General features: G+C 53.5%; 3 protein-coding genes and 1 long non-coding RNA gene across 4 annotated transcripts; 3 read left to right on the top strand and 1 right to left on the bottom strand.

Moving 5' to 3' along the window:
* The first annotated feature begins 809 nt into the window (after positions 1-809).
* Positions 810-14,943, top strand: STX5 (syntaxin 5). Its single transcript, XM_028516538.2, has 11 exons — positions 810-969; positions 1,639-1,882; positions 3,133-3,203; positions 3,372-3,427; positions 3,547-3,617; positions 6,471-6,587; positions 6,671-6,727; positions 6,907-6,988; positions 7,469-7,575; positions 7,743-7,864; positions 14,194-14,943. Exons 2-11 carry the CDS (start codon positions 1,658-1,660, stop codon positions 14,351-14,353), a joined length of 1,068 nt encoding a protein of 355 aa, XP_028372339.1. The 5' UTR covers positions 810-969; positions 1,639-1,657; the 3' UTR covers positions 14,354-14,943.
* A 1,133-nt stretch (positions 14,944-16,076) lies between these two features.
* NXF1 (nuclear RNA export factor 1) lies at positions 16,077-26,600 on the top strand. The gene is made up of 21 exons (XM_028515384.2): positions 16,077-16,532; positions 18,016-18,205; positions 18,428-18,578; positions 19,376-19,459; positions 19,565-19,669; positions 19,793-19,873; positions 19,997-20,066; positions 20,210-20,298; positions 20,422-20,529; positions 20,709-20,818; positions 22,618-22,654; positions 23,453-23,521; positions 23,602-23,657; positions 23,793-23,900; positions 24,020-24,078; positions 24,188-24,303; positions 24,425-24,467; positions 25,017-25,089; positions 25,334-25,516; positions 26,033-26,093; positions 26,209-26,600. The coding sequence occupies exons 1-21, from the start codon at positions 16,505-16,507 to the stop codon at positions 26,245-26,247; spliced, it is 1,860 nt and encodes a 619-aa protein (XP_028371185.1). The 5' UTR covers positions 16,077-16,504; the 3' UTR covers positions 26,248-26,600.
* On the bottom strand, positions 22,486-23,528 carry LOC118501387. Its single transcript, XR_004904032.1, has 2 exons — positions 23,440-23,528; positions 22,486-22,651 (listed from the first exon to the last, which is right to left on the bottom strand). It is a non-coding gene; the product is annotated as an uncharacterized LOC118501387 (long non-coding RNA).
* Positions 26,601-26,707: 107 nt separating the features above from the next.
* TMEM223 (transmembrane protein 223) lies at positions 26,708-27,801 on the top strand. Its single transcript, XM_028516347.2, has 2 exons — positions 26,708-27,051; positions 27,503-27,801. Exons 1-2 carry the CDS (start codon positions 26,718-26,720, stop codon positions 27,793-27,795), a joined length of 627 nt encoding a protein of 208 aa, XP_028372148.1. The 5' UTR covers positions 26,708-26,717; the 3' UTR covers positions 27,796-27,801.
* Positions 27,802-27,818: the final 17 nt, after the last annotated feature.

Genomic DNA, 27,818 nt, shown 5'->3' with positions numbered 1-27,818 from the left:
GGGGTGGCTGCTTTCCAAGCTGGGGCGGAGCGATATCTGACGTCACAAAAGCCTGGTCGGAGCCAGGTGGGCTGGAGTGGGTGGCACGGAGTGCTGAGCTGCGAGGGCCATGGGCTGCTGCCAAGACAAGGATTTTAGCACCGGTGGGCAGGCCCAGGAGGCCGAATCAGAGGAAGTCGGGGAAGGTGGGAACACAGATACACCTGGGGAGCCCAGGGAATGGGAAGGGGGAAGGTGGGAACATAGATACACCTGGGGTCCCCGGGAATGGGAGAGGGGGAAGGTCCAGGAAGGCGGGGGGATAGCGGAGATCAGCGACCTCATCACCTTTGCAGACGCCGGAGGGGCCGATGTGGACTCGACGAACCAACGCGATCGCAAGTCTAACGAGAGCCTTTTGATCACCGTGCTGTGGCGACGGCTATCCCTGTTCAGCCGTCGGGGCTCAAAGAGGCAATCAGGCCAGAGTCAAAAGCGTGGGAGCAAGCAGGAGGGAATCCTGGAGGAGCCGGAGAAGGGGTGACCCCAGCCCTGCTCTCAGTCCTCCCTAGCCTCCAGAGAATAAAGTTTCTAACGTGTACCTGCCAGAGCGTTTGAGCCTCCTGCCACTCGGCCCGCACTGGGCGCTAGTACCAGCTGGGCGTCGGTCTCTTTAAGGCTCCAACCCCAGAGGTTGGTCCAGTCGGGTAGGCCCGGGCTCTATTCCTAGGGGGCGGGATCACGGCTCCGGTCTAGCCAATGGAAGGGCGGAGTCGTTCTAGTATTTGGGTGTGGGGCGTGTCTTGCCGGTTGCCGGGCTCGAAAAGGCGTGGCACCGTCCTCCAGTCACCGGGGGTGGGGTTACGTGTAGGTGACGTGGCGGCCTCTAGTTTTTGGTCGAGTTTCCGAGGCTTCCGTGCCAAGGGAAGAGGCGGTGACGACCCAGGAGATTGTGGCAGCGGCGGCGGCAGGCGGCAGGCGGCAGAGGAGGTAGGGCTTACTCTAAGAGTGGTCTGGCAGCTGTATCGGCTCGGGGCAGAGGCTTTTCGGCGGTGGCCACACGAAGGGGGGAAGGGAACCGGAGGCGAGCGGACAGGTCCTGCCGCCCGGCTCGCGGTGAGTGAATACCTCGGTGTCCAATCAGGGAAGCCTCTAATGAGAAAGACGTCGGCATTAGCTAATCAGTAGTTGCAGTCCCCTAGAAGGTGGGGCTTGAGGGGGTGGAACTTCCTGTTTCAAATAAACACCCAGAGATTTTTTTCCCCCCTCCTCCCACCGAAGTGTGTACCCCCTCAGAAGGTCCGTTACCATTTAATTCTCCCTGACCAGTCCAAGGAACCCGTGGGCCCACGTTACGGCCTGGGGCAGTTGCACAGGCCGGGCTGGAGCCTTGGGACCACGGAACCGGCCTTTGGCCCTGTCTCTGCTTCATGGCCCCTGACCCTCTCTCTGACTGCCCAAGCCAAGTTGGAAGAAGAGTGAAGAGGGGAATGGCTTAGGCCGGAAAGGAAGTAGGGCCCTGCCTGTTGCCGTCTGGCCCCAGGATCTTGGGGGCGGGGGGGGGGGGGGGGGGGGGGGCTTTGGGGCCCAAGAATTTGCTGGTTGGGGGAAATTTGTGGGAAAGAGGCCGGGGGAATGACACTCTCCCCTCCACATCAGTCCGAGGTTATGCGTCTCAATGATCCCGCGGAAACGCTACGGGTCTAAGAACACGGATCAGGGTGTCTACCTGGGTCTCTCAAAGACACAAGTCCTGTCCCCTGCAACTGCTGGCAGTAGCAGCAGCGACATCGCCCCTCTGCCCACCCCAGTGGCCCTGGTCCCTCCCCCTCCCGACACCATGTCCTGCCGGGATCGGACCCAAGAGTTCCTGTCTGCCTGCAAATCCCTGCAGAACCGTCAGGTAAGGACCAGGAGTGGGAAAGGCAGGGGTGAGGTGTACTCAGTTCTGGGAGAGGCTGTGTGTGTCCCAGCACTGTTGATTGAAATCATTCTTGCGGGAACCTGATAGAGAACTGATCAGGCTGGAGGGCACGGTAGGATCTAAGAGGTGGGCTAGCTAGCTACCTAGAGGCAAACGTACTTTTCTGTGTGTGAGGAATTCCCTAGAAGGCAGGGCTGCTGTTCCTGAGGGGATAGCTCAGGATGAGAGGTGGCTGCGATATATTTGGCTTGGATATGGAACAGGTCCTAGAAAAAGTCTTTAGCCTAGAGAAAGCACTTTGAATTTTAGTTCCGGGACACTTCTACCCCAAGTTTGCCGTGTGACCGCAGGGGAGTTAGTTGGCCCTCAGCTTTTATATCTGTACCGTGGAGGACGTTTTCTACTGTAGATAGATTTGCAATCTTATTTTTTAAAGATTTACTTATTCATTTTTAGAGAGGGGAAGAGAGGGAGAGAAACATTGATGTGTGAGAGATACATCAATCAGTTGCCTCTCACCACGGCCCCCAAACTGGGGACCCAGCCTCAACCCCCAAGAATGTGCCCTGACTGGATATTGAGCCCAGGACCTTTTGGCTCGCAGGCCACTGAGCCACACCAGCCAGGCCTATAATCTTTATCAAAGTTGGAGTGCTTATTTAAAAATTGCATTTCCTTGTCTTGATCCAGATCTTCTGAATCTAAGTAGGACCTGAGTGACTGTAATTTTGAATATTTTTACTGCTCAGCTTTTGTTAGCCGCTCTTCTGTATGATTGGCAAGAGCTTTCCAGCTCTCTCTGATCCCCTGAGTAGAAGCACAGAACGGTAATGTGAGCTACCGTTTGTTCAGTGTTCCAGAATGTACCAGCTCTCTGGCTAGAACCCTTTCTCATCCTCATTTTTAACCTTACCAACAACCGTGGGAGGTGTGTGGATTGTCTTCATTTTGTAGACAAGGAAATAAAGATTCCACATACCTTAAGTAACTTGCCCCAAACTCCCCAGCTGGTAAGTGATATAGTCAAGATTTGAACCCAGGTCTCCTAGTCTTCAAATTTGGGCTCTGAACTACTGCTGCTGCTACTACTACTACTACTACTACTAAAATTAGACTGTCTGGGGGAGGACACCAGTGGTACTAGAGAGTTTAGTGGACACCTGAGAACAGTGAAAGCTGGTAATGGGGCGGAGGGGACGAAAGTTTCACCTCTTGACGTTGCTTTTCAGAATGGAATACAGACAAACAAACCAGCTCTGCGTGCTGTTCGGCAGCGCAGTGAATTCACCCTCATGGCCAAGTGAGTTGAGAGGAGTGGCGTGGTGGGCCGATGCAGTGCCTGAGGAGAAGGGGGCTTGCCCGTGGTGACCTTGGCTGTGGGGGCTGGGATTCGTTGTGCTGGAGCTACTGGGGGAATCGGCCCTCTCCTGCCCTTTCCCACAGTGGTGTTACTGTTGCTTGCTTGCAGGCGCATTGGGAAAGACCTCAGCAACACCTTTGCCAAGCTGGAGAAGCTGACAATCTGTGAGTGTTCTCGGGGCATTTCGGAGGTGGAACAGTGAACCGGGAGAGGGCAGAGGAACCGTCCTCCCCGATCCATATCTTCAGCATCACCCGCCATGACCTCTCCTTTATCTCTGCAGTGGCAAAGCGGAAGTCCCTCTTCGACGACAAGGCGGTGGAAATTGAGGAGCTGACTTACATCATCAAGCAGGTGAGCTTGCTGGCTGTCAGGAGAGCCTAGACTTCCAGTCGGAGCACCACCATCGTCTCCATGCCGTGGAGACCCAGAGCAGGTTGCCAGAGTCAGCCCCAAACACCGTGCTTGTGCGCGAGTGGGCAGCTGCTCATCGGTCATCTGCTGCGTACAGAGAAAGCCCTGGGGGCTGGGCGCTTCTCTCACAAACACGAGGCAAGACCCTGCCTCCAAGGGTTCTGTCCATAAATTCAGACTCACGTGAGTAGGAGGGGTGTGTACAGGAAAGGTTTTCCAAAAAGATGGGTTAGGTAGTCTGGGAACACTGGAAAAGGCTTTGGGGAGGAGGTCAGACCCGAGCTGGTTTCGAGGCTTGTGCAGAGGCAGGTTTCCCAGACAGAGAAAACAGGGCACACAGAGGTATGGCTTACAGAAGGGGAAGTTCAAGTCTCTGCTCCAGCGTTACCTGCGCAGGGAGGCCTGCCCTGGCTGTGCTGTTTGATAATCCCGCAGCCAAAACGCTGATCTCGTGTCCCTTGCTGTTTTCTTTTTTATAGCACTTGATACAGTCTAACATTCTCTATAATTCACTTGCTGTGTTTACTGTTTGTCTCTGTTCCCTCCCACCTATCTCATTCTCCCTCGAAAAGAGAAAAAATAATGTAAGTGCCACAAGAGCAGAATTTTTTTTTCCTTTCCTGCTTGTTCACAGATGTATCCCAAGTGCCTGTAACAGTGTCTGGTATTTGGTAGGCCCTCAGTATTTGTTGACTGAATGAGTACCTGGCAGGAGGTGAGGCTGTAAAGGGAGACAGGTGGCCGGGTGTGAAGGTCCTCGTGGATCTTGCCGAGGAGCACGGACTCGCTCTGAATGCCCTGGGATGTACCGGCCATTAGACCCTGGATCCCAGTTGTGTCTGATGGACACTGAGTTCTTGGCAGTTTGGAGTCCTTGCTTTCCCAGCCCAATAGAATAAGCATAAAACATGAAACCGAGTGACCGCGGATGGAGGGGGTAAAAAAGACCTGGAGCGCGGAGGGGCAGAGAGGCCAGGAGGGACCCTGCCAAGGTCGTCCAGCACAAAGGCGATTGTGGCAGAGGCTGAAGGGCCGACACATTCAAGAGACGCTGTGCTGGGTAGAAAAGAGAGGGTTCCACTCCCTAGTGCGGCGGCATTGTACAGGCACGCAAGGCACTGCCGGACTCAGACAGACTTGAGTTCCAGTCCCAGGCCCACCCCCTGCGGTGTGACCTAAGCTGCCTGCCTGCCCTGAGCTTCAGTGCCCTTGTAAATGAAAGGCGATAATGACAGTACCTGCCTCACAGGCTGTGGTGAGGGCTCCTTTGTTCTCCAGTCACTGACAGTACAGATGTGTGGCCTTCGTGTCTGGGAAATTCCTTTCTAAGTGGGTGAATGAGACCCGATATGAATAAACAGAAAAGGCAATTTCAGATAGTCATAAATCCTTTGAAAAGAAGTAAGGCACATGAGTTACTCAAGGTAGGGGCCTACTTTATTTTTATTAAAAAAATTTTTTATTAATTTGAGAGAGAGAGGCAGAGACCGACATCAATTTATTGTTCCTCTTAGTTACGCATTCATTGGTCACCTCTTGAATGTGCCCTGACTGGGGATGGAACCTACAATCTTGGCGTATCAGCACAACGCTCTAACCAACTGAGCTACGTCAGTCAGGGCAGTGGTGCCATTTCCTAAGCGAGAACCCAGTAGAGGGGATGTTATGTGAAAAGAAACTTGGGGTGTGGTTTTGGACACATCGCTCTGAGGAGGCTACATCAGCTTCCAATCCGAAAGGACAAACCAGGCAGCAGTGAAAGCCATCCAGGAGTCTCGGGAGAGCGCTTGGGGCCAGGACACTGACTGGGGAGATCATTGGAGAGACTCCAGAAGTTCCCTTGTAAAAGTTCCCTTGTCTGATCTGGTTTTCCAGCCAGCCTTTTCCTGGAACTCACTCTTCTGGGCTTCGTTCCCCTCCCCGTGTCCCTCTCCCTCTGGTTCCTCCCTGGCTGGCTGCCCTGGACCAGGCTTTCTGCCCTTCTCTAGTGGCCTCCTTTGTCCCTTGTGGCTCTTTGCAGGCTGGGCTGGGGGGTGGCTGAGGCATCGGTCTGGTGTAGAAGGCCTGGCTGGGCCACTCATTGTGCGTGACCTTGAGTAAGTCACAGCTTTCATTTTTGCAGCGATCATTTTTAAAAGGAATTTTGTATATAGACATCGTCTCATCGATGCTTTTGGAAAACAGTGTTGCCTTTGACTCTTCATTTTCCTTCCTTCCTTCCTTGGCTCTTCTCCTGAGTACAACCCAGGTGCTTTGTTGCCCATATTCAGTGATTTTTTAGAGCGGGGGGTGGGGGGAAATCGGGAGACAGAAAGGGAGAGACCATCGACGTTTGAGGGAAACATCGATCAGTTGCCTTTTGCAAGGACCCTCACTGGGGACCAGGCCTGGAACCCAGGCACGTGCCCTGACCGGGAGTCAAACCAGTGGCTTTGTGGGACGACACTCCATGCACTGAGCCGTGCCAGCCAAGGCAGAATTTTCCCTAGTACATGGTTCTGTGACCGCAAGGTTTGCCCGTGGTGTGGAGAAGGGCAGCAGGACGGAGAGGGTAAACAAGTCATTTGTTTGCAAACAGATGAGGCCACGTTACGCCCCTGCGGTTCTCCTCTGCAGGGAATGAGCCTGAGAAAACCGCAGAGCGCTGGAGACCCTGGCAGGCCCTTGTGGTCTGACGAAGAACAGTTGCTCGTAACCCCTACTCTGCCCTCGCTGCCAGAGGCATCCGGGTGGGAGAGACCCTGGCGGAGGACTCCGCGGCTGATACTGTTTTTCTTTTGGCTCTTTCACCAGGACATCAACAGCCTCAACAAACAGATCGCCCAGCTGCAGGATTTCGTGAGGGCCAAGGGCAGCCAGAGCGGCCGGCACCTGCAAACCCATTCCAACACCATCGTGGTCTCCCTGCAGGTGGGGCCTGCGGGCAGGAGGGGCGAGACGGAGGGAAGAAGCTGTTGTCTTCTTCCGGCTGACCCTCTCTCCTTTTCTTCTAGTCAAAGTTGGCCTCCATGTCCAATGACTTCAAATCGGTTTTAGAAGTGAGGACGGAGGTGAGAAGCATCTGTGTGGGGGGTGGGGGGGGGGTAGGAAATTGGGGGGGGAGATGGAGACGGTAAAGAGACAGGTGGAAGGGCAAGGGCGTCTGGGTGTTGGGCCGACAGGAGGGACCTCTTTAATGTGCCTGCTGTCCAGGCGCCTCAGGGCCTTTGCATTTTGTCCCCAACCCCAGAACTTGAAGCAGCAGAAGAGCCGGCGGGAGCAGTTCTCCCGAGCACCCGTGTCAGCCCTGCCCCTTGCCCCCAACCACCTGGGTAAGTCACGGGCAGGGCAGGGAGTCTGGGTGGGGTGGGGTGGGGTGGGTAAGGCCTAGGTGCTCTGATGGCATCTTCTAAGGGCAGGGGCTGGGTAGGAGAGTGGAGGGGCAAGGAAGTTGGCGAGGCCGTACGTCTCAGAGGCCAAACCTGATGGCTCGAGTTCACGGTCCACACTTAGTCTGCCCTGTTCCCACCGCTGGGGCTGAATGCAGTCATGTTCAGAGGAATGACACTCACTGATACTTTGTGTGCACTCACCTTATTCACAGTCTCTAATTTTCACAACCACCCTTTGAGAAAACAACTATTATCATTCCCCATTTTACAGGTGAGGAAACTGAGGCTCAGAGGGGTTAAATGACTTGTCCAGGGTCACAAGGCTAGTAAGTGCCAGAGCTGGGATTCAAATCCAGAGTATGTGGGCTTTGAAACTGCTTTTAACCAGTAAAACGGGCCATGTCTTCTTTCTTCCTCCAGGGGGAGGTGCTGTGGTTTTGGGGGCAGAGTCCCGTGCCTCTGGGGACGTGGCCATTGACATGGTGGACTCTCGGACCAGCCAGCAGCTACAACTCATTGATGAGCAGGTACCCAGGCTCTGAGCTGGGGAGCAGTGGCCCCTCTGTTCTCTGTGGGCCACAGGCCAGTGTTGGAGTGTGCCCTGGGTGAAATGGCAAGTGGGGAGGGTCTTAAAGAGGCAGGCCCTGCCCCGAGCAAGCTCCCAGTGCTCACGTGTACGCTCTCTCCTCTGAAGGATTCCTACATTCAGAGCCGGGCAGACACCATGCAGAACATCGAGTCCACAATTGTTGAGCTGGGCTCCATCTTTCAGCAGTTGGCACACATGGTGAAGGAACAGGAAGAAACCATTCAGAGGTGAGACTCCTGCACGCTCTCACCCGAGACAGAGGGGCCTTCTGTCCCCTGCGGGTCAGCACCATAAAGGTCCCCAGGAGCCGCCCTTTAGAAGAGCAGAGTGAACCCTGCCCACTCACAGGGCCCGGGTCACCTGCCTCCATCTGTGCCAGCAACATAACAGGTGTTACGGGGCACCTGATCCATGTCAGGTACTGACGTGTGTGACTTGTGCAACGTGTGTGTGGAGTTCAGCAGGGCAGGTGAGGACAGCTGTTAAAAAAGAATGGACAAGAAATGTTCAAGTAGTGGAAGGGCTATACAGAGAGTTAACGTAGGGCGACGTGTTGAGAAAGTGACTGACAAGGGGTATCAGACTGGGTGGCAGGGAGGGCTGTTCTGAAGAAGGCAAGATGATGATGATGATGGTGATAGTGATTGAAGCTGGGACCTGAATGACAACAGGGATCTGACCGTGCAAAGAAAAGAGAGTATTGCAGGTGGTGTGGACAGCTAGTGTGAAGGCCCTGTGACCGTGCATTCTCGCTGTATGGGAGAATCGGGGCGACCAGTGTGGCTAAAGGTGAGGAGCAGCCTCGGACAGGTGGAGGTTGAGACCTGGGGAGGGAGGCTCCTCTAGCGCCACCTGCTGCTGTAAGAGGCATTTTATCTGCTCCCCCTCTTTGGCACTTAGCATTCATTCAATAGGCCATTGCTGCAATTTTCTTTTTCTTTTTTTTTTTAAGATTTTATTTACTTATTTTTAGAGAGGGACGGGAGGGAGATAGAGAGAGAAACATCAATGTGTGGTTGCTGGGGGCTGTGGCCTGCAACCCAGGCATGTGCCCTGACTGGGAATCGAACCTGCGACATTTTGGTTCGCAGCTCATGCTCAATCCATTGAGCTACACCAGCCAGGGCAGATTTTATTTATTTTTAGAGGGGCGGGGGGAGACAGAATGGGAGAGGAATGCGGGTGTGTGAGAGGTGCGTGGATGGGCTGCCTCTCGTGCGCCCCCACTGGGGACCTGGCCTGCAATGCAGGCATGCACCCCAGCAGGGGACCCAGCCGTTATTCCCGGTGCTCAGGCTTCAAGTTTGCCCAGTGGGAGCCGAGAGGTAGGCTTTTTGTTTTTTGTTTCTAAACAAATAACCGGAGAAAAGAAAAGTGTGCTCATCAGAATGAGTCAACAGAGAAATAAAAATTGTTGATACGGAGCAAAGGGGTTGAATTCTTGAGATTATGTCCCGAGACGGGAGGAGGGAGGGGGATGCAGTGCGTGTGTGGTGGGCTCGGCTCTGAGGGGAGCTGGGGATGGGGAGCTCCGTTCTGCCAGCTGCGTGGGAAGCTGCCGGATCCACGGAACGATGGGTGTAGCCAACTAGGTCTTCAGGGGGAAAAGAAAGGAGCCGGTGGCAGGTGGGAGAGCAGGATGTGTTTCACAGGTGCCGGGGCTGGTCGGTCTCCTCGGGCAGTGAGGAACAAGGCCGTGGGTGGAGAGACTGGGAGGGGGGAGGTGTGGGAGGTGGGAGGGGCCCACAGGGCCACGCGTGGCCTGCTTGTTCTTACGCCTTTTGGCAACACCCGGTCCTGGTTGGATTTTATTCCCCACAGCACTTCACCCAAGGATACGTTTATTGATGTTACTTTATTTTTAAGGATTTCACTTACTTATTCTTAGAGGGGAAGGAAGAGGGGCAGAGAGGGAGAGAAACATCTGTAGGAGAGAGAATGGTCGACCGGCTGTGACCGAGCCTGCAACCCGGGCATGTGCCCCCACTGTAGTGACCCTTCACTTTTTGGGACCACACCCAGTCAGGGTCGTTTATTGATTTTAGAGCAAGGGGGAGGGAGAGAGAAACAGATCTGTGGTCTCTGGAATGCACTGGCGGGGGTGGCACCTTCAAGCTGGGTATGCACCCTGACCAGAGTCCAGCCCACAGCCTCTTGGTGTACAGGATGGTGCTACGGCCCAGTGGGCCCCGTGCCCTGCGCCCAGCATGAGAGCGTTTGTACCCTGTGCTGTCAATTGTGTGAGACTGCGCATACACATTCGTATACAGGGGGTTTCCCGGCACCGACACCTCAGCAGCCGCACTCACTCGGTAGACGAGGTATAGGGAGACACTCCTGGCCTCCCGCTCGGAGATGCTGATGCTGCGGTTGTGAGCGGAGTGCCGCTGAGCGGAGGGGGTGCCAGGTGAGGGCCCTCTGGAGTTGGTTAGATCAGGGCTGGATTAACCTGTGCCATCACTCCCACCTTAGTGGCCCAGAAGGAGTTTTACAGTCAAATGGAGAATAAAGGGGGCCCCGGCCAGGTGGCTCAGCTGGTTGGCAAGTCATCTCATGCACCGAAAGGCTGTGGGTTCGATTCTCAATCAGGGCACACGCCTAGGTTGCGGGTTGGGTCCCCAGTCAGGGCGCGTACAGGAGGCAACCGATCGATGTTTCTCTCTCACATTGATGTTTCTTTCTTCCTCTTTCTGTAAAATCAATACACATAACCTTGGGTGAGGATTAAAATTTTGAAAAGATGAATTAAAAAAATAGCTATAGACATTCCTGTGTTTGCTTTCTGGATGCCCGTGGATCTGGAGTTGTGTACCATCTTTAGAAACCACTGATGGAGTCCAGTGTTCTTTTTTTTTCTTAGATTTTATTTATTTATTTTTAGAGAGAGAAGGGAGGGGGAAAGAGAGAGAGAGAAACATCAATGTGCGGTTGCTGGAGGCCGTGGCCTGCAACCCAGGCATGTGCCCTGCCTGGGAATCAAACCTGTGATGCTTTAGTTCGAAGATTGCGTTCAATCCACTGAGCTACGCCAGCCAGGGCAAGTCCAATGTTCTTAGTATGTAGATTTCCTTGTCCTCACCCTAAAGTCTCTGGAGGTGAGACCTAAGAATTTGCAATTTTGAGATAGGTGATTTTTATTTTTTCGAAGGTGTGCAAATTTCTGATTAAATGGTAGTTATTCCCCCTACCCCAATGTGTAAATTAAAAATTTCAAACTACAGAAGCGTTTGAGAGGGTAGCACAAGGCACCACCTATATTCCTTTTACCTGGATTCACCAGCTGTTAGCATTTTACAACCTTTACTTCCTCGTGTTCTTTTTTTTTTTCTGAGTCATTTAAAGGTGCAAACATCATGCCATTTTATTCCCAAATACTAAAACGTGCATCCACCCGGGACAGGTGTTCTCCTGGGCTGTCACGATCCCACTGTCACACCCAAGCAAGTTGTCAGTTCTCCAGTGCTGTCTAGCGCTCAGTCCATTCTCAGAGTTACTCAGGTGTTCTGAAAAGCACTTTCAGCTTTTTTTTTTTCCTTCAATTTAAGACCCAGGCACCATTCACACATTGCAATTTTTTCTGTCCAGCCTGCCTCCTGTGCTGTTTTCCGTGACATGGACTCTGTTTTGAGAGGCCCTGCAGTGCCTGTTGTGAGTCCTCCTGCGTGTGTGCCTGTGCAGTGCTTCCTGTGGATTCCGTCTGGGGTGAATGTTCTGGCTGACTGTGTGGGCGGTCATGGCCCTTGGCTCTTGATGAGATTACCCACTTACTGGTTGTGACAGGCTTGGTCACCTGTTTCAGGTGATGCCAATCAGACTCAGCCATCTGTGAAGGGGATAGTTTTCTCATTCTCTCAGGCCTGAGTGCATTAGCTGGCATTCTTCTGGCGAGAAGGAGCTTTCTGCCTTTGAAATTACTATGGAATAATAGTAATTTTTAAAAAAATTTCAGTGTATTATAATCCGTTACCATCATTATTCTTTTTAAAAATTTTTTTATTTAGCCCTGGCTGGCGTAGCTCAGTGGATTGAGCGTGGGCTGTGAACCAGTGTCGCAGGTTCGATTCCCAGTCAGGGCACATGCCTGGGTTGCAGGCCATGACCCCCAGCAACCACACATTGATGTTTCTCTCTCTCTCTCCCTCCCTTCCCTCTCTAAAAATAAATAAATAAAATCTTTTAAAAAAATTTTTATTTACTCTTTTATCCTCACTGAGGACATTTTTTTATTGCTTTTAGGGAGCGAGGAAGGGGGAGAAAGAGAGAGAAACATCGATTGTTTGCCATGGCGAACATGCCCTGACTGGGCATCAGACGCTCAAGCTGGGTTTATGTTCTAAGTGGGAATCGAACCCACGCCCTTTTGGTTTATGGAATGATGCTCCAACCAGCTGAGCCACACTGGCCAGGGCACCCATCATTATTCTTTATTACTAAACTTGGCCATATGGAGCTACATCAAGGCAGTTTCTGTTGTCTTCTTGAGCATAACTCAGTTACTCTCAGCCACTGGGAAGTTTGGGGAAACTGAAACTCAAACACTAAAATCCCCAATCTCCTAATCACGGTCATATAATATTTTCAGAATGGGCTCACTGTCTTCTTTGGTTCATCCTCTTTTTTTGTCGTTCCCAACTTACACTCACTTTCTAGTCCTCTGGTTTTCCGTGCCCCTCACAACAGCTTCATCGTTCATCCTTTCTGTTCAGTGAGTCTCCAGCCTCTTCCTGCTTGGTTTCTTCCCCTCCGTAAGGCATTCTCGTGTCCAACCCCTCAACACACGCTTTTCCCCTGCCGTTTCCCTCGGCCCTCTCCTTCCCAAGCCACTATTTTCTGCCCTGTCCATTTTGGTTACTTAGTTCCCCTGCTGTCTCCGCTCAGTGTCTCATCGATTCAGAGTTTCCTCATCACCAGGGTTCCCTTTTAGTGTCATTCGTGGACACCCATTTTAAATCTTTTATATGCCAGGTTGCATTTACTGTTTTTCCATTTTTGTTAAGCACAGCCAGTGTGAGCTTTATTGGCTGTGAAATGACAAGCGCACCCACACTAAGAAATGTGATTTTAGCCAAAAGCGAGGAAACCCGGTGCTCTGGTTGGCCCCTCTGACACAACAGGGAATCAGGTACAATCCGGGCTCCTATACTCGGACCGAGATTAGCTCACAGCCCTCAAGACCCAGGACCTTGAGCTCGCAGCCACTGGCCCTGCCTTTCCCCTCACTTTGCAGCTGGATTGCCAGGCCCCACCAACTTTTCTGTCCTCGTCACACCTTGGGAAAGTCTCTACTCCTAGGGACTCCCTTTGCACAGACCTGGGTGTGTATCTGTTTTTCAGACTGCATATGCAGGTTGACTGGGGAACATTTTCTTTTTCTCAGAAATCTCTCAAAAGATTGCCTTTCCTCTGAGGACTTCTCTGTACCCTGGAGGGAAACGTTCTCCTCAAGTAGGGCTTTTCTTACTCCCTGACTTCCTGTTCACATGATCAGTTTCTCTTCCTGTCTCACTCCCAACCAGGATTTCCTGACCATAAAGGCCTGTGAACGTCTCCCCACCCATTACAAATGCAATACATATTGATAAGATAAAAAATCAGTAAATACCGAGTCTCAGCTTTGGATGGTGAGCACACAATACAATATACCGATGAGGTATTTTAGCACACTTGAAACCTACATGACTTTATTAACCAGTGTTACCCCAATGCAGTCAAACCTCGGTTCTTGAACGTCCACCATCTCAAACAGTCTGGTTCTCGGCCACGTTATTCACGGAGAAAATGTCTCGGTTGTCGAACCAAACTTCAGTTCTCGACCCAGCGACCCTTTCACGCTGACAGCTTTCTAATGGGAAAAAGCAATTTGGTTTTCGAACAAATCATTTCTCGAACAGCCTTCTAGTCTGAATTAAGTTTGAGAACCAAAATTTCACGGTAAATTCAACAAAAATGTAAAAACTAAGTACTGGCGAGTTAAAAATTCTAATAGCTAATAATTGGGGGGCTCTTAGCGTGGGCAGGGCCCTTTATTAAGTGAAGCCTGGGAACCAGAGAGGTGGGTTTTGTGTTGTCTTCCTTTCTCTTTCCTTTTCGGTTGAGGAGGAGATTTGAGGTCAATGACTGCCTTGGGGCCGTGAGCTGATAAGGTGCAGAGCCAATTTTCAAACCAGAGTCAAGACTTAACGTTACCCTTCTAGAACTTTTTCTGTACACACATACACACAAAAATGGGATCACATTGTATGTAAACACTTTTTTTGTTGTTTCAAATTGTAAGAGAGAGTTTATTTAGAAAGTCACAGAGGTGTAGAAGTGAGCCAGCTGGGCTGTGTAGACTCAGGAAACAAGTTACAGAAGCACGAGAAGGGCCCTTGGCAATTAGGGGAGAGGCAGGCAACAGGGTAATGCCCCTGGGGGAGGGAAGGGCGCAGGCTTGCTCCGGAGAGAGCGCGCCTGAACTCCTGCCCACAGCGACCATCTTTCCGTGTCGGTGAGTGTGCTTCGGCAGCATGTGTTTTAATCCAGTGTCCTGTTCCCTGTCCTCTCTGCCCGTCCCCAGGATCGATGAGAATGTGATGGGAGCCCAGCTGGATGTGGAGGCCGCCCATTCAGAGATCCTCAAGTACTTTCAGTCGGTTACCTCCAACCGGTGGCTCATGATCAAAATCTTCCTCATCCTCATTGTCTTCTTCATCATCTTTGTGGTCTTCCTTGCCTGAACCCTCTCCACCATGAGGCACTCCATGGGGGTTTGGAACCTACGTGGAAGGACAGGTGGCCAGTGCTGTCATTGAGCCTGTGCAGGGCGCTTGGGAGAAAGGCCCTGTTTTCCTGGAACCGCTAAGAATGGCCACTGCCCTGGATCCCCCCCACCCCTTGCCTCTGGCTGGCCACCCTGTCCTCCCCTCGTCACCATCAGGCCCGTGAAACGCACACGGTTCTGGATCTGGACTCTGCTGTGAAGTGGCCGGAAGGGAGCAGAGGCCAACTGGGGGAGTCAGTGGGGGAGGTCGTCTCCCCTAGGCGATTTTTATAAACCCTCCCCAGCCTCTCCCAAAGAAAACTTTGGCAGCAAAGGGAGATGATGCCCTTCCTCACATCCCGGGAGTGAGGAGAGGAAGTGAAGCTGCCCCAGGGACCAACTTTCCCATCTGGGTTAGGATTTGACCTCCTCTTCCTCTCTCCATGTGAGGCAGGAGGCCCTGAGCACCTTGGCTGCCTGCACAGCCCCAACTTCGGCTGCTGGTGACTCAGTGCCAAGTGCACTGCAGCCCATTTTCTCTCAATTACAGCAAGACTGTCAGCCTCACTTGCCATGTTGTCATTTCTGGGTGGGAGCGTCGCAGGGCCTGGGCAACAGGCAGCGTGAGCCCACTGCCCAGTTCTTGAACAGAGAAGGTTGGGCCAGTAGCTGTGAGGGGCCTGGGTTTGGGCTCTACACAGTGGCCTCCAGGCAGGAGAACCAAGTTCAGCAGCTCTTCCTCAGCATGGCAACTGCCCTTCAAAGCGAGGAGCAGGTCCCTGATTGGTGGCAACTTCCAGGACCATCTCCAGCAGTTTTTGGATGTGTTTCATTTGCGTCCCCTGGTTGGCTTCAGTTTTTCCTTGAGCCGGATGAGGCAGGAGCTCTGCCTGCTGCCAGGAGTGAAAGGTGAAGAATTTGTCCCCAGCTCCAGCTGAGACTTTTGGTCCCCTCCGAACCCCTCATCAACTCCCAGCCAGTCACAGGAGAATAAGAGACCTGCCTGGAATGCCCACCCTCCGGGGGGGGTGATCCACAATCACATTATGAGGTCATGGGAGACTTCCCGTGTCACACATCACAAAGGAAACTCCAGCTATAGAGACAATCACCATACCCTCGCTTGGTTCTCGTACTTCGGGAAGTGTAGGAGAGCCCATGCCTTTTCTAGCCCTTGCATTTCATTTTCTCTCCCTTTGGCCTCTTTTTAGCAGGTGGCCTGGCTAGAATCTTCACTAGCCCTTTGACACACCATGTGGAGCCTAGCACAGCACATCTGTGGTGTGGCGGGGGGAGGGAGGGAAGGTTTGTGAAGACAATTGGTCACTAAAAGCCTGACAAGTCAGTCTCTCATTTGACTCTGCAACGCTTCGTGATGGGGAGATGCAGAGATCAGAAATTAATTTATTTCACGAATAGTTGTTGAGTTCTTACTTGCCAAGCATGATACTGAGCCCTGCGCTAAAAAAAAAAAAAAAAAAAAAAAAAAAAAAAAAAAAAAAAAAACCCACACACACAAAACCGTGAATTAGTCAAGGCCCCTGCTCTCTTGGAGCTTATGTTTAGTTTTCTATTTCCTGACAATCCGTTTTATAGGCGAGAAAAGGGGAAGCCTAGATCCGCAGCTGGCAGAGGCTGAGCTGAGACAAGCCCGTGGCTGCACCCCTCTAGGGGGTCTGTGAGCGATCATTCCCGCTCTGAGGCCCGTGTCTCCCATTTCTCGGGAGCCCCTCGTGTGGCCTCTATTCTCTGTCCGCAATTCTGGGCTTCTCAGCCTGCCCTCCTGCGATAGCCCCGCAGGATCTGGCGTGGGAGCAGACGGGTGAAAACAGGTGGCGCGGCAAACCAGCCCCAACCCTCCGCTTGGCAATCTGATATCTTGGGCGGGGCCTGCATTGGTGGGGCCCCGCCCCCGGCGCGGCTGCTCGCCCAGTGCGCACGCGCAGCGGGTCGGGCACTCCTGGCGGCACCACCCACCCCTTGGAGACGTCGACGCCGCGCCGCGCGTTTGGGCGCATAAATGCGGTGGCTCCCGGCGTAGGAGCACTTCGACCTGGAGTACCTGGCCTTTCGGACGATTGGTGGCGTTGCGGCCCGCCCCTGAGCCCGTCCTGCTTCTCGCTGTGCCATGGCGGACGGGGGGAAGTCCTACAGCGGTAAGTGCTGGCGCTGGGTCCAGGAGCCGGGCGATCTGGGGCTCGGGTGGGCGGCGCCGGCCTAGGCCGCAGTCCCGGGGCGCGAGGCCGCGAGGGACCCTAGGGGAACGGTGGCGGCGCGGGCGGGGAGCGAGACAGCCTGGGGGGCCTGGCTGGACTCGGGGGTGGGCGCCCGAGTTGTTGACTCCGGAATTGTGCCCTTGAGAGGAGCTGCGGCTCTGAGCGAGTGGCTCGGTGGTGGGGTGACGAGATTCCTTTGAACTTTGTGGGTGTTGGATCCCTGTCATTTCAGTTTGGCGGCCAGACTCTTTTTAATGTGAGTCAATTAAAGCTCGTGTGAGGTTCATGGGCTACCTGTGCCCTATTATCTATCGGGTCTAGTCGGTCTTGCCCCACTTCCTGAGACTTTGACTTTGGCTTAATATTTTAGGGTACATATTCGATGCTAGAACAAACACTACACTAGGTCCAGGTTAGTGATTTGGAGCACGACAGTGCGATTTCAATCCTGAGTTGGCTACATCAAGCTAGAGCGAGTTAAACTCTCAGGCCTCATTACCACCTCTCCAATGCCGGTAGAAACAGTATCTAGCCTCCTAAGTTTGTGTCCGTGTGTGTGTTAAAATAAGGTCATTCACAGCAGGTGCCTGGAGTGTCATACTGCCTGGAACTGGAGAAAGTTTTCAGTGAATGTTAACTGTGCCTTCTATTCATGTATTCTTTTCTAGTCATTTCTTGAAGTATATTGTTTACAGAGTACTGCGTTAGACAGACCTTTTTGGGAAGTCTTAGATTTTTTTTTTTTTAAGAAGCTATTTCTAGACACCAGGATTCAGAGAGTCATACTCCTGGAAGGTATTTTAGGAGCTTAACCTTGCCTTTGGTTAAGCACCCTAGCTGCCACTGGAACCTGCATGTAAGATTTGTCATTCTGAGTTAGGGGACATTTCTGGCCAAGGAAATAAAGCGCTCACTCCCAAAACTTCAGAGTGGCAGTTTGAGAACAAGATTTTTAAAGAAGTCCTTAAATTGGTCATAATTGTAACTGATGTTTATACTGTTCAGATAAAAGAAGCGTGTTTACTGTAAACTGTTGTATTCACTGTAATTGGTTTAAGGGGAGGGGAGAGAGATCATTATCTAAATCCTGAGAGGATTAAGTGGATTTGGGAGGGCGAGTGAAAGCAGGTTTCAGGTGACTTTCAGAGGGTCTGAGTTGTGTCCAGTTCCCCTTTTGGGTCACTCCCACTTCTACATTCTGTTTCTCCTCTCTGTGGTTCAAGTTTCTGCTTCGTTTTTCAAAAGCCCTGAAGTTTCCCATGATTTCCCCATCTCACAGAGAGGGTCTGTCTCTGGACAGGCACAGGAGTGTGTGTGGAGGCCGGCGCTGGTGCAAGTGTGTGTCCCGTCCGGCAGGGTGCTGGCTGGGGACTGTCTAGGCCAGTGGTGTGCTTTCTAATTTGTGTTCCGTTTCCAACTCTAGAGCACGATGACCGTGTTAGTTTCCCTCAAAGAAGAAAGAAAGGCCGGGGTCCTTTCCGGTGGAGGGGTGGCGGCGAGGGGAGCCGCAGGTCTGGAAGGGGAGGAGGCACTGGCGTTCGGTCTTCCCGCCTCGAGGATGACGACAGAGATGTGGCAATGAGCGATGCCCAGGATGTTCCCCGCGTAAGATAGTAAGTGACCAGTTGTTCTGGTTTGATTTTACTGACTCATTGTTTATGTAGCCCTCCTACTCCATGTCATTTCTCTTCCTCGACCAGAGTGAGAAATGCCAGGACCAGCTTCATGGTTGAACAGTCTGAGCCGTAGCCCTGAAAACGGTGCAGCGGGGTCTTTGAGAAGACCTCCCTACCATTTACTGTGTCTTCTTCTCCCTGTTCTTTGCTTGTCCACAGCAACCCCTATTCCACGAGACCCAACCGACGCGATGCTTGGCATGAGCGAGACCGCATTCACGTTACCGTGCGGAGGGACAGGGCTCCTGCGCAGAGAGTAGGGGCTGGCACCGGCCAGGATGGGACCTCGAAGAACTGGTTTAAGATTACAGTGAGTACCTGGGAAGTAGGTGGTACCAGGGAAGTGGGAGGTTGGGCTCAGAGTGAAGGTTTTTACTCTTCACATCCCAGAATCAGTCTTCTCAGCTACTTACCCCATAAGTAGGTGTCCATCCTTTTTCCTAATGATCAGTATCTTAGAACACCTGAGAGCAGGTTCAGAAAAGGTGTGGAAGGGACAGGCAGGATTGGGAGGGGAGGAGAGGAGAGGAGAGGCCGCCTAAAGGGAAGCGTGAGAACCAGTTGGCAGGTGGGATAACTCCCCTGGACGTCTCCTTTGGGCTCATGCCAGGCTGTGAGGGCTGGGGTCCCTTGACTTCTCCAAGGAGCACGCGAGGTGTGAGTAATGCCTTGGAACTTTTAGAATCAAACAAGCTGATTCCGTTGATGAATAACAGGTATAAACAGATAGGAGGAAGGTTAGGGAATCCATGTCTGGCTTGAGTAGAAAACTTTTAATTAGTGTTTTAAATTTTATTTATTCATTTTTAGAGAGAGGGGAAGGGTGTCGGGGAGAGAAACATCAATGTGCAAGATCACATTGATTGGTCTCTCCCTCTCCCACCTGGGGACTGGGCTGAAACCCAGGCATGTGCCCTGACTGGGAATAGAACCAGTGACCTTTTGCATTGCGGGATGATGGCCAGCCAGCTGAGCCACACCAGTCCGGGCAACTAGTGTTTCTTTAGAAAATCTTTTCAAGCTTGGCAAGCTGTAGGAAGGAGCACTAGGTTGGATCTGCTGCTCAGCCTTGGTTTCATTTTGTTCCCCTTTCTTTCTCTCATGTAGATTCCTTATGGCAGGAAATATGACAAGGCATGGCTCCTGAGTATGATTCAGAGCAAATGCAGTGTCCCCTTTACCCCCATTGAGGTAAGCCAAGGCCCGAGTGGCTGGCAGGGCACCGAGGAAGGGGGCGGGGCCGGGTGGGCCGGGGGCTCGGGGCTCCACGTCTGTGGCTCTTGTTTCCTTCTGCAGTTTCACTATGAAAACACACGGGCCCAGTTTTTTGTTGAGGACTCCAGTACCGCCTCTGCACTGAAGGCTGTCAACTACAAGATTTTGGATCAGGAGAACCGAAGGGTGTGTAATAAAGAAGGGGCTGGGCTTGCCTGGAGGTGGGGATTTGTGCGTAGGGCACTGGGTCTTGGTCCTGGGGCAGAAGCTTCTGTAGAGGTCACCCTGCCCTTAATGTGTTCCCTGTAGATATCCATCATCATCAACCCCTCGCCTCCGCCCCATACGATACTGAATGAACTGAAGCCAGAGCAAGTGGAGCAGCTAAAGGTGAGGCAGGCTCAAGTCTTCTGTGTTTCTACCCCAGTCCTAGCAGTCCTCATGTCCCTGCGCCATCCCTACCCCCAAGCGCACCACCCCGGTGACCACAGAAACCTTCTTCTTCCTCCATAGCTGACCATGAGCAAGCGATTCGATAGCTCCCAGCAAGCACTCGACCTCAAGGGCCTCCGTTCAGACGCAGGTATTATTGTTGGCGGCCTCAGATGGGTGGAGCCGGGGGATCTCTCGGGCAGGGAGGAGAGTTTGAGCATGGTTTGGCGCTACCACTGGCCTAGGCAAACCTCCTCATGCTCCCTTCCCTTCCCTTCCCTTCCCTTCCCAAAGACTTGGTGGCCCAGAATATTGATGTCGTCCTGAACCGTAGAAGCTGTATGGCAGCTACGTTACGAATCATTGGGGAAAATATCCCTGAGGTGAGACCTTTGCCCTGGTGTTAGGCGGGAGGAAGCAGGGTGGGATGGAGGGGATGCGGGTTGGGAGGCATATTTGTCTCTGGTCCCCTCCCTGCTGATGCTTCCTCTGAACTCTTCCCGCAGTTACTGTCCTTGAACTTGAGCAATAATAAGCTATATAGGCTGGATGACATGTCCAGCATTGTGCAGAAAGCACCCAAACTGAAGATCCTAAACCTCTGTGGCAACGAGGTAAGAACTGAGACCTGCGCGTGTTTTGTCTTGGGGGAGCAGAGGGTGACAAGGACTTGCCTGGTGGTGGCCAGCGGCGAAAGAAGGAATTGAAGAGATGAGGGTGGGGTTGGAGCGTGGGTCTCAACCTGGCTCTCTTAACCAGGGCCCTTCCTGCCCTTTCTCCCCATCCTTTGCAGTTGAAATCTGAGCGCGAGTTGGACAAGGTAAAAGGGCTGAAGCTAGAAGAACTGTGGCTCTTAGGAAACCCCCTGTGTGACACCTTCCGCGATCAGTCCACCTACATCAGGTCAGTCGTAGCCTCTGTCTCCCCTCCTAGGGACCTTCACCCCCTGGGAGGCCACGTTAATGCACCCTGACCAGTGCCCGCCTGCAGGAGATGTGCAGCCCTGAGCTGGAGCCACCCGTCCTTGGGAGGATCACATGTTCCTCCCGTTGTCTGTCCATATCTCCCAGCTTTGCCCCGTGTCTCCTCTCCTTTCCTTTTTTGACCTGACTACTTGTTTGCTGGTTCTATGGCCTTTCTCCCTCCTCCCTGAACACAGCCTTTTCTAGACTCTCCCTACCCTGCTGTTCCAGGAAGGGCACCTCCCCTTTCCTACCATGAGTGGGGGTGTCTTGTATATGCCCCACCGCACGGTGTTGTCGTGTGCCAAGAGTCTGGTATTTCAGGGCTGAGAAAGCCCTCCCCCTGGGGCTGCCTGCTGATGGGCGTTCCTCCTTTGTCCTGGACTGGTGGCCCCTCTTGTCCTTTTGCCAAGAGGGACCCTCTTCTCACAACCCATTTGCCCGCAGTTGTTGCCTGGGCTTTCTGCTCATTCTGAGGTTGAGGCTGCCTGGTGGCCAGTGCCATGGATCTGTCTCTCACCCAGGGGTGTGAGCTGGGCCCTCCCTGGAGAAGAAACCTGGGTTCCCCAAGACATGTGACCGGAGCCGGGGCCCCGCCAGGAGGCGGGGGAATCCCAAGGCAGGTGCTGGGCGTGGAGGCCATGGGGGCATAAGCTACCAAGGAGACAGAACTGACCCTCCTGGTGGGGGCGCTTCCCTCGCATACCTCTCATTACCCTGCTTGGCCCCGGAGGATGGCTGGTTAGCCAGAGACGGGTAAGATTCCTCAGGGAAGGAACAACCTAAGACAGGCACAGTCGCAGAGGGGCCATCAGGAGAGAACTTGGGGGCCAACAGAGGTGGGGCACAGATCCTCACCCCCCCAACTTTGCAGGGGCCTCAACCCTCATCCTTCTGAGGGAGGTCTCCTGCCCCCATGGCTACTTCGCTTCCCACGCCCAGCTCAGATCGGGACCCAGGTAGCAGACAGCGACCTGGCCAGCAGCAACTACCCTCTCCCTGCAGCGAGGATTTGCTTCCCATTTCTGCCTTGGACCACAGGGGACGGGGCAGCTGAAGGAAAGGGCTGTGTCAGGGTGCTGCTCTCTTCCCTTTGTTCTCTTTCTCTTTTTCTAAATGCTTCCTTGCCTTGTAGTTCTTTCTCGTTCTCTTTCCTTTTTCTCTCTACTCTCTCTCCCTTTTCTCCCTTGCCCCTGCCTCATCTTGCCACTCTCTCTTTCCCTTCTCCTTTTCTTTCCCTTGCTCCTTCCTTGGCCTTCTCTCTTCCTGATCCCTGCCTTGCTCATCTCCCTGCCCCAACATCCTGTGCCATCCCTGTGGTGTGTTCTGGTCTTGGCCAAGGCCAGACCTGGCAGAACTGATGGATACCTGTTGAGGCAGCGGAGCCCCTGGGCTCCCACCCCATTCCCTCCTCCCGGGGCTGCACAGGTGAGTAGGTAGAAGGTAAGGGGGGGCAGGGAGGGAAAGGAAGTTCTGGGCTTAAAGCCTGGGCTGAGAGTGCTGCTTCCGTGGCACTGGGGTCAGAGAAGAGAGAGTCAGCCTTCGAGGTGGCCGTTTCCGGGTGCCCCAGGTGAGGCGGGGAGTGGGGCCGTTTTTCTTGGAGCTCAGAGGCGGGGAGGAGGGAGAGAATGAGCGAGGGGGGATGGGCTGTCCCTTGGGCATTGGTGTATTTGCTCCTAGAGCAGCCCAGGAGGCACCGAGGCTCTGAAGCGTCACTCACTTCTGTCCCGTTCTTGACAGCGCCATTCGTGAACGATTCCCCAAGTTACTACGCCTGGTAAGTCCAGGGTTTTGTCGTCTTTTTAAATACTTTATTTATTTATTTTTAGAGGGGAAGGGAGAGAAGGAGAGAGAGAGAGAAACATCAATGTGTGGTTGCCTCTCCTGCGCCCCCTACTGGGGACCTGGCCTGCTACCCAGGCAGGTGCCCTGACAGGGAATTGTACCAGTGACCCTTTGGTTCACAGGCTGGTACTCAGTCCCCTGAGCCACACCAGCCAGGGTGACTTTTGTCTTCCTTAAGGATTTTGTTTATTTAAGTCCTGGCTGGCGTAGCTCAGTGGATTGAGCACGGGCTGTAAACCAGAGTGTCGCAGGTTCGATTCCCAGTCAGGGTACATGCCTGGATTGCAGGCCATGACCCCCAGCAACCGCACATTGATGTTTCTCTCTCTCTCTCCATCTCCCTCCTTTCCCTCTCTACAAAATAAATAAAATCTTAAAAAAGAGAGAATATACTTAAAAAAAAAGATTTTATTTATTTACTTGTAGCGAGAGGGGGGAGGGAGGGAGGGCTCCATGACTTTTCCACACCCAGGCCGAGCAGCTGTCACCAAGGTCTTGCCTACTGTGTGCTTGCATGACCATTTATTTGGGGACAGGGACCCTCTGAAGTACAACACAGGCTCTGACTCTCCTTCCCCAAGGAATGTCTGTAGACAAAATGGCATCTGTCAGGATTCCATGTCTCCTTTACACTTGGCCTCTGGCTCCTTTACTTTTAGTTTTTCCCTTTTATTACTCATCCAGCCTTTTTCTCCAGTTTCCACTCCCAACTCTCACTTCTTTTCGGTAGGACGGCCATGAGTTACCCCCACCAATCGCCTTTGATGTTGACGCCCCCACGATATTACCGCCCTGCAAGGTGAGCATGGGGGGCAGTGTTGGAACTTGCGTGGGGAGGCGAGTATTGGTTACACGGCCCTAACGTCTGTTTGATTCCAGGGAAGCTATTTCGGTACAGAAGCCCTGAAGAGTCTGGTCCTGCACTTCTTGCAGCAGTAAGGATCCCAGGGCCCCTGCAGCAGGGGGAGGCGGGCCAGCCCCACCCGGCACAGCTCAGCCCGGGGCGTTGGCGGGTCCCTTTGTGGACCCAGACTGTGGAGCACAGACCTTCCCTTGTACTTTCCCCACAGGTACTACACAATTTATGACTCCGGAAACCGGCAGCGGCTCCTAGATGCCTACCACGATGGAGCCTGCTGCTCCCTGAGCATCCCCTTCACCCCCCAGAACCCTTCCCGGTGCGTACCGCAGCCCGGAGCCCGCTCAGGCCCAGGGTTTCTCCGCAGATACAGGCCAGCACCTCTCAGCACCCACACCGCTGTGACCCCCCCCCCCCCTTTTCTTCTTTATTCCCCAGAAGTAACTTGGGCGAGTACTTCAAGGATAGCAGAAATGTGAAGAAACTGAAAGACCCGAGTAAGTGTGTGACGGGAGCAGAACGGGGTGGGAGACGGGAACGGAAGGAACTGGTCCTGGGGCCGAGTGCATGGCTGCTCCTGACCTCGGCTTCTCCTCCACCCCGCAGCGCTGCGGTTCCGGCTGCTGAAGCACACGCGGCTCAACGTTGTGGCCTTCCTCAATGAGTTGCCCAAAACTCAGCACGACATCAATTCCTTTGTGGTAGACATCAGCGCCCAGACCGTAAGCACTCACTTCTTCCCTGACTGCCTGGGATTGGGGGTTGGGGGGGATGCAGCTCAGGGGCATGGGGTCCTCAGGCTCTGGCCAGGAGCCTGAAAGCTAGCTGTTCCTTCTCTTTCAGAACACATTGCTGTGTTTTTCTGTCAATGGAGTCTTCAAAGAAGGTGAGCACCTTTGAAGTTCTGTTTGTGGAGTGGCCGTTCTCCCAGCCAGAGTCTCTCAGCACTCAGCTTCCCAGCTACCTTCTCTTTCCTCGTCCTCCCTGACCTCCTCCTGCTCTGCCCACAAGCCACCTTCATTCGGCCTCCCTTCCCTCCCCGTCTTTCCTCTCCGGGATTAGGAGGGCATGGGCCTGGGAGTCAGGCAGCTCTGAGCTTCTGTCCCAGCCGTGGTCCTGAGTGTCTGCGGGCAAGTTCCATTACTTCTGAGACCCAGACTCTCTGTTTGTAAGAAAAGAGAGTGGTAGCCGTCTCATAGTGTTGCTGACTTAGAGTCTTGTGCTTGACACAAGGCTTGGCACACAAAGATGACAGTGTTTTTACTGATTCCTACCTAACACTCCGCCCTCCCTACTTCTGCACCCCCGCAAACACATGATCACCCCTGTCTGGCCCGGTGGGGGTTCTTTGTGCCAAGTACGACCGTGATTTGAGAAGCTGTCTGTAAACGCACAGTGTGAATGACTCAGGCCATCACCGTTGTTCCCGTTGCAGTGGACGGGAAGTCTCGGGACTCTCTGCGAGCCTTCACGCGGACGTTTGTCGCTGTTCCAGCCAGCGGTTCAGGGTGAGCTGAGAGCTGTCTGTGGTTCAGGGGTGGAATGTGCAATTGTGGCGAGTTTGGTGGGTGACTTCCTTGGGGAGTCCTTGGGAAGTCCATAGCAGCAAGGTGGTAAAAGTGATAGCTGAGAGTGGGAGGAGCACCTTGAAGGTATTTTAGAATCTGAGCGTGAATGTCAATGAGAATAGGAATGACGTTGGGAGGATGAGCTGATCTGTGCTCTGCTCCTTACGGTGCTTTTTGTCCCAAGGCTGTGCATCGTGAACGATGAGCTGTTCGTGAGGAACGCCAGCCCCGATGAGATCCAGAGAGCTTTCGCCATGCCCGCGCCCACGCCCTCCTCCAGCCCGGTGCCCACCCTCTCCCCGGAGCAGCAGGAGATGCTGCAGGCATTCTCCACGCAGTCCGGCATGAACCTCGAGTGGTCCCAGAAGTGAGTGCTGGGTGTCTGTGCAGGCGGGGGTACACTGAAGTAGGGCTGGTAGTGAGAAATGAGTACTCCTGAAATTTTGTTCTATTTTTTAATTTTTTTTAAAGACTTTATTTATTTTTAGAGGGACAGGGAAGGGAGGGAGAAAGAGAGGGAGGCAAACATCGATGTGTGGTGGTTGCCTCTCACATGGCCCACATTGGGGACCTGGCCCACAACCCAGGTATGTGCCCTGACCGGGAATCGAAACGACCCTTTGGTTCACAGGCCGGGACTCAATCCACTGAGCCACACCAGCCAGGGCAGTCTTCTTGATAGTTATTTAATATTCCTTTATGTTCAACAGGTCAATAGATGTTTGGATTTTTACTGATTTTTTCCATTTGTATAAACTGTGCAAGAATGTGCATAAATAGCTGGGAAACGGGCAAGTGTGTGTGCAGAATGAACGAAGTGGCATTTAGTGGCCAGAATGAATGCATTTTGAGTCTGATGGAGCTGCCCCTTCTCGCACCGCAGGTGCCTTCAGGACAACAACTGGGACTACACCAGGTCTGCCCAGGTCTTCACTCATCTCAAGGTGAAGTTTGGAGATAGGATGCCAAAAGGCAGACCCCTGGGCCTCCAAGCGGGTGGAGGTGGGAGGGGCAGTTGGGGTGGCACACCTGGCTCTTCTGACTTTTCTCTTTCCTCAGGCCAAGGGTGAAATTCCAGAAGTGGCGTTCATGAAGTGACCCCTAGTCATGCCCCAGAAGAATCCCCCTGTAAATAGTCCTCGGATGTTGATGCCTCCTTGTCAAGGTTGTCATCTCCTCTGCGCCCTGCCCGAGGCCACCTGAGGCCACCCTGTGACTGTGACGGAGGAGGGAGGGTTGCTGGATCCCTCTCCCTCCCCACCTTCTGGAAGACTCTGTAGGGCTTTCAGAAGATTGAGCCTCACTGGTGCCAGGAAGCCAAAGGTTACTTTGTAGAACTGACACTAAACTACCCGGAGGACTGAGGTGCTTTGTGTACTTAACCCCAGGAGCCCCTGTCCCTGCCGCCACCGCCCTTGACTTTTTAAGATAAAGAGTGATATTATATTTTGTGTCCTGTGCACTGTTTCGTCCGGTCCCTACAGTTCATGGGGAAAGCCAGCTACCCGCCGTAGAAACCCGTTGCGGCTCTCGCGCGCACGGCCCACCGACAGGAAGTCCCGCCCCGGATGTGGTGCCTCGCAACCATGGCGGTGCCCGGGCGAGTGCGGCTGGTGCGGCTGTTGGTCACCGCGCGGGACCTTCTCGCGCGCCGTCCCCTGCATGGGATGACCCCGCCGCGGGACGTGCTGCTCTTTCAGCACGAGCGGGGACGCTTTTTCACAGTCCTTGGGCTGTTCTGCGCCGGCCAGGGCGTCTTCTGGGCTTCCCTGGCCGTGGCAGCCTTGGCCCGACCCCCAGTCCGCATGCAGCCTCAGGATGCGGAGTTTCCAGACCGCAGCCGCTCGGACGTGCGCTCCGCGCTCTGGCGCTATGGTCTGGCCATCGGCTGCGGCACCATCGGTAAGGCATGGGCTGGCTTCCCACCAAAGGGGACCTGCGGTGGCTGTGCATGACCCTCCCTGCTTAGGCAAGGGGAGTGGCGGTTAGGGGTCTCCCGCCCCTCTAGGATGAGGAGGGGTAGGCAGGTCACTGCCCCGCCCCATGTGAGGGCGGGACACTGAAAATGGATGGATGTCCCCAGCACCAAGCCTTCCAACAGGCCTAGGCTGAGGTCAGCCTCTCTGCAACCTTGAGCAAAGTACTTAAGCTCCAGACCCGTTTTCTCATTAAAATGGGGTTAGACATCTAAGGTTGTTGGGAGGAATCAGAAACACAGGGATCTGGTCTGGGGTATAAGAGGAGTGCAGTCAATGTTACTATCATCACAACCTTTTCTTATTCCTCGGGCACTAAAAGGATTGCTGCTTAGCTCCCAGTGAAAACCCTTCACCCCAGTCTGCTCTTCCTGCAGGCACCCTGGTACTTGCTGCTGGTCTCCTCTTCTCCCTGCGCTCTGTGCGTTCCGTGATGCTGCATGCGGGAGGGAAGCAGGTGACCCTCTCCACTCACGCCCCCTTTGGCTTGGGGGCGCATTTCACTGTTCCCTTGAACCAAGTATCCTGCATGGCCCACCGGGGTGAAGTCCCTGCCATGTTACCTCTAAAGGTCAAAGGCCGACGCTTCTACTTCCTCTTGGACAAAGCTGGACATTTCCCCAACACGAAACTCTTTGACAACACTGTGGGTGCCTACCGTAGCTTGTGAAAAAAACCCTCAGGACACTCACC

Source organism: Phyllostomus discolor, chromosome 6 (assembly GCF_004126475.2).
Source record: "Phyllostomus discolor isolate MPI-MPIP mPhyDis1 chromosome 6, mPhyDis1.pri.v3, whole genome shotgun sequence".
Taxonomy (NCBI): Eukaryota; Metazoa; Chordata; class Mammalia; order Chiroptera; family Phyllostomidae; genus Phyllostomus; species Phyllostomus discolor.
Note: the sequence above shows the minus strand (reverse complement) of the source record. Positions and strands in the feature narration are given on the sequence as shown.

Excerpts from the sequence above, each read along its gene's own strand:
- STX5 (XM_028516538.2), top strand. The coding sequence starts at position 1,658 with ATGATCCCGCGGAAACGCTACGGGTCTAAGAACACGGATCAGGGTGTC. Across the intron at positions 1,883-3,132 it reads AATCCCTGCAGAACCGTCAG|AATGGAATACAGACAAACAA; the intron begins GTAAGGACCAGG and ends GTTGCTTTTCAG. Across the intron at positions 6,728-6,906 it reads TTTTAGAAGTGAGGACGGAG|AACTTGAAGCAGCAGAAGAG; the intron begins GTGAGAAGCATC and ends CCCCAACCCCAG.
- NXF1 (XM_028515384.2), top strand. The coding sequence starts at position 16,505 with ATGGCGGACGGGGGGAAGTCCTACAGCG. Across the intron at positions 20,067-20,209 it reads GGGCCTCCGTTCAGACGCAG|ACTTGGTGGCCCAGAATATT; the intron begins GTATTATTGTTG and ends CCCTTCCCAAAG. Across the intron at positions 20,299-20,421 it reads TTGGGGAAAATATCCCTGAG|TTACTGTCCTTGAACTTGAG; the intron begins GTGAGACCTTTG and ends CTCTTCCCGCAG.
- TMEM223 (XM_028516347.2), top strand. The coding sequence starts at position 26,718 with ATGTGGTGCCTCGCAACCATGGCGGTGCCCGGGCGAGTGCGGCTGGTG. Across the intron at positions 27,052-27,502 it reads CATCGGCTGCGGCACCATCG|GCACCCTGGTACTTGCTGCT; the intron begins GTAAGGCATGGG and ends CTCTTCCTGCAG.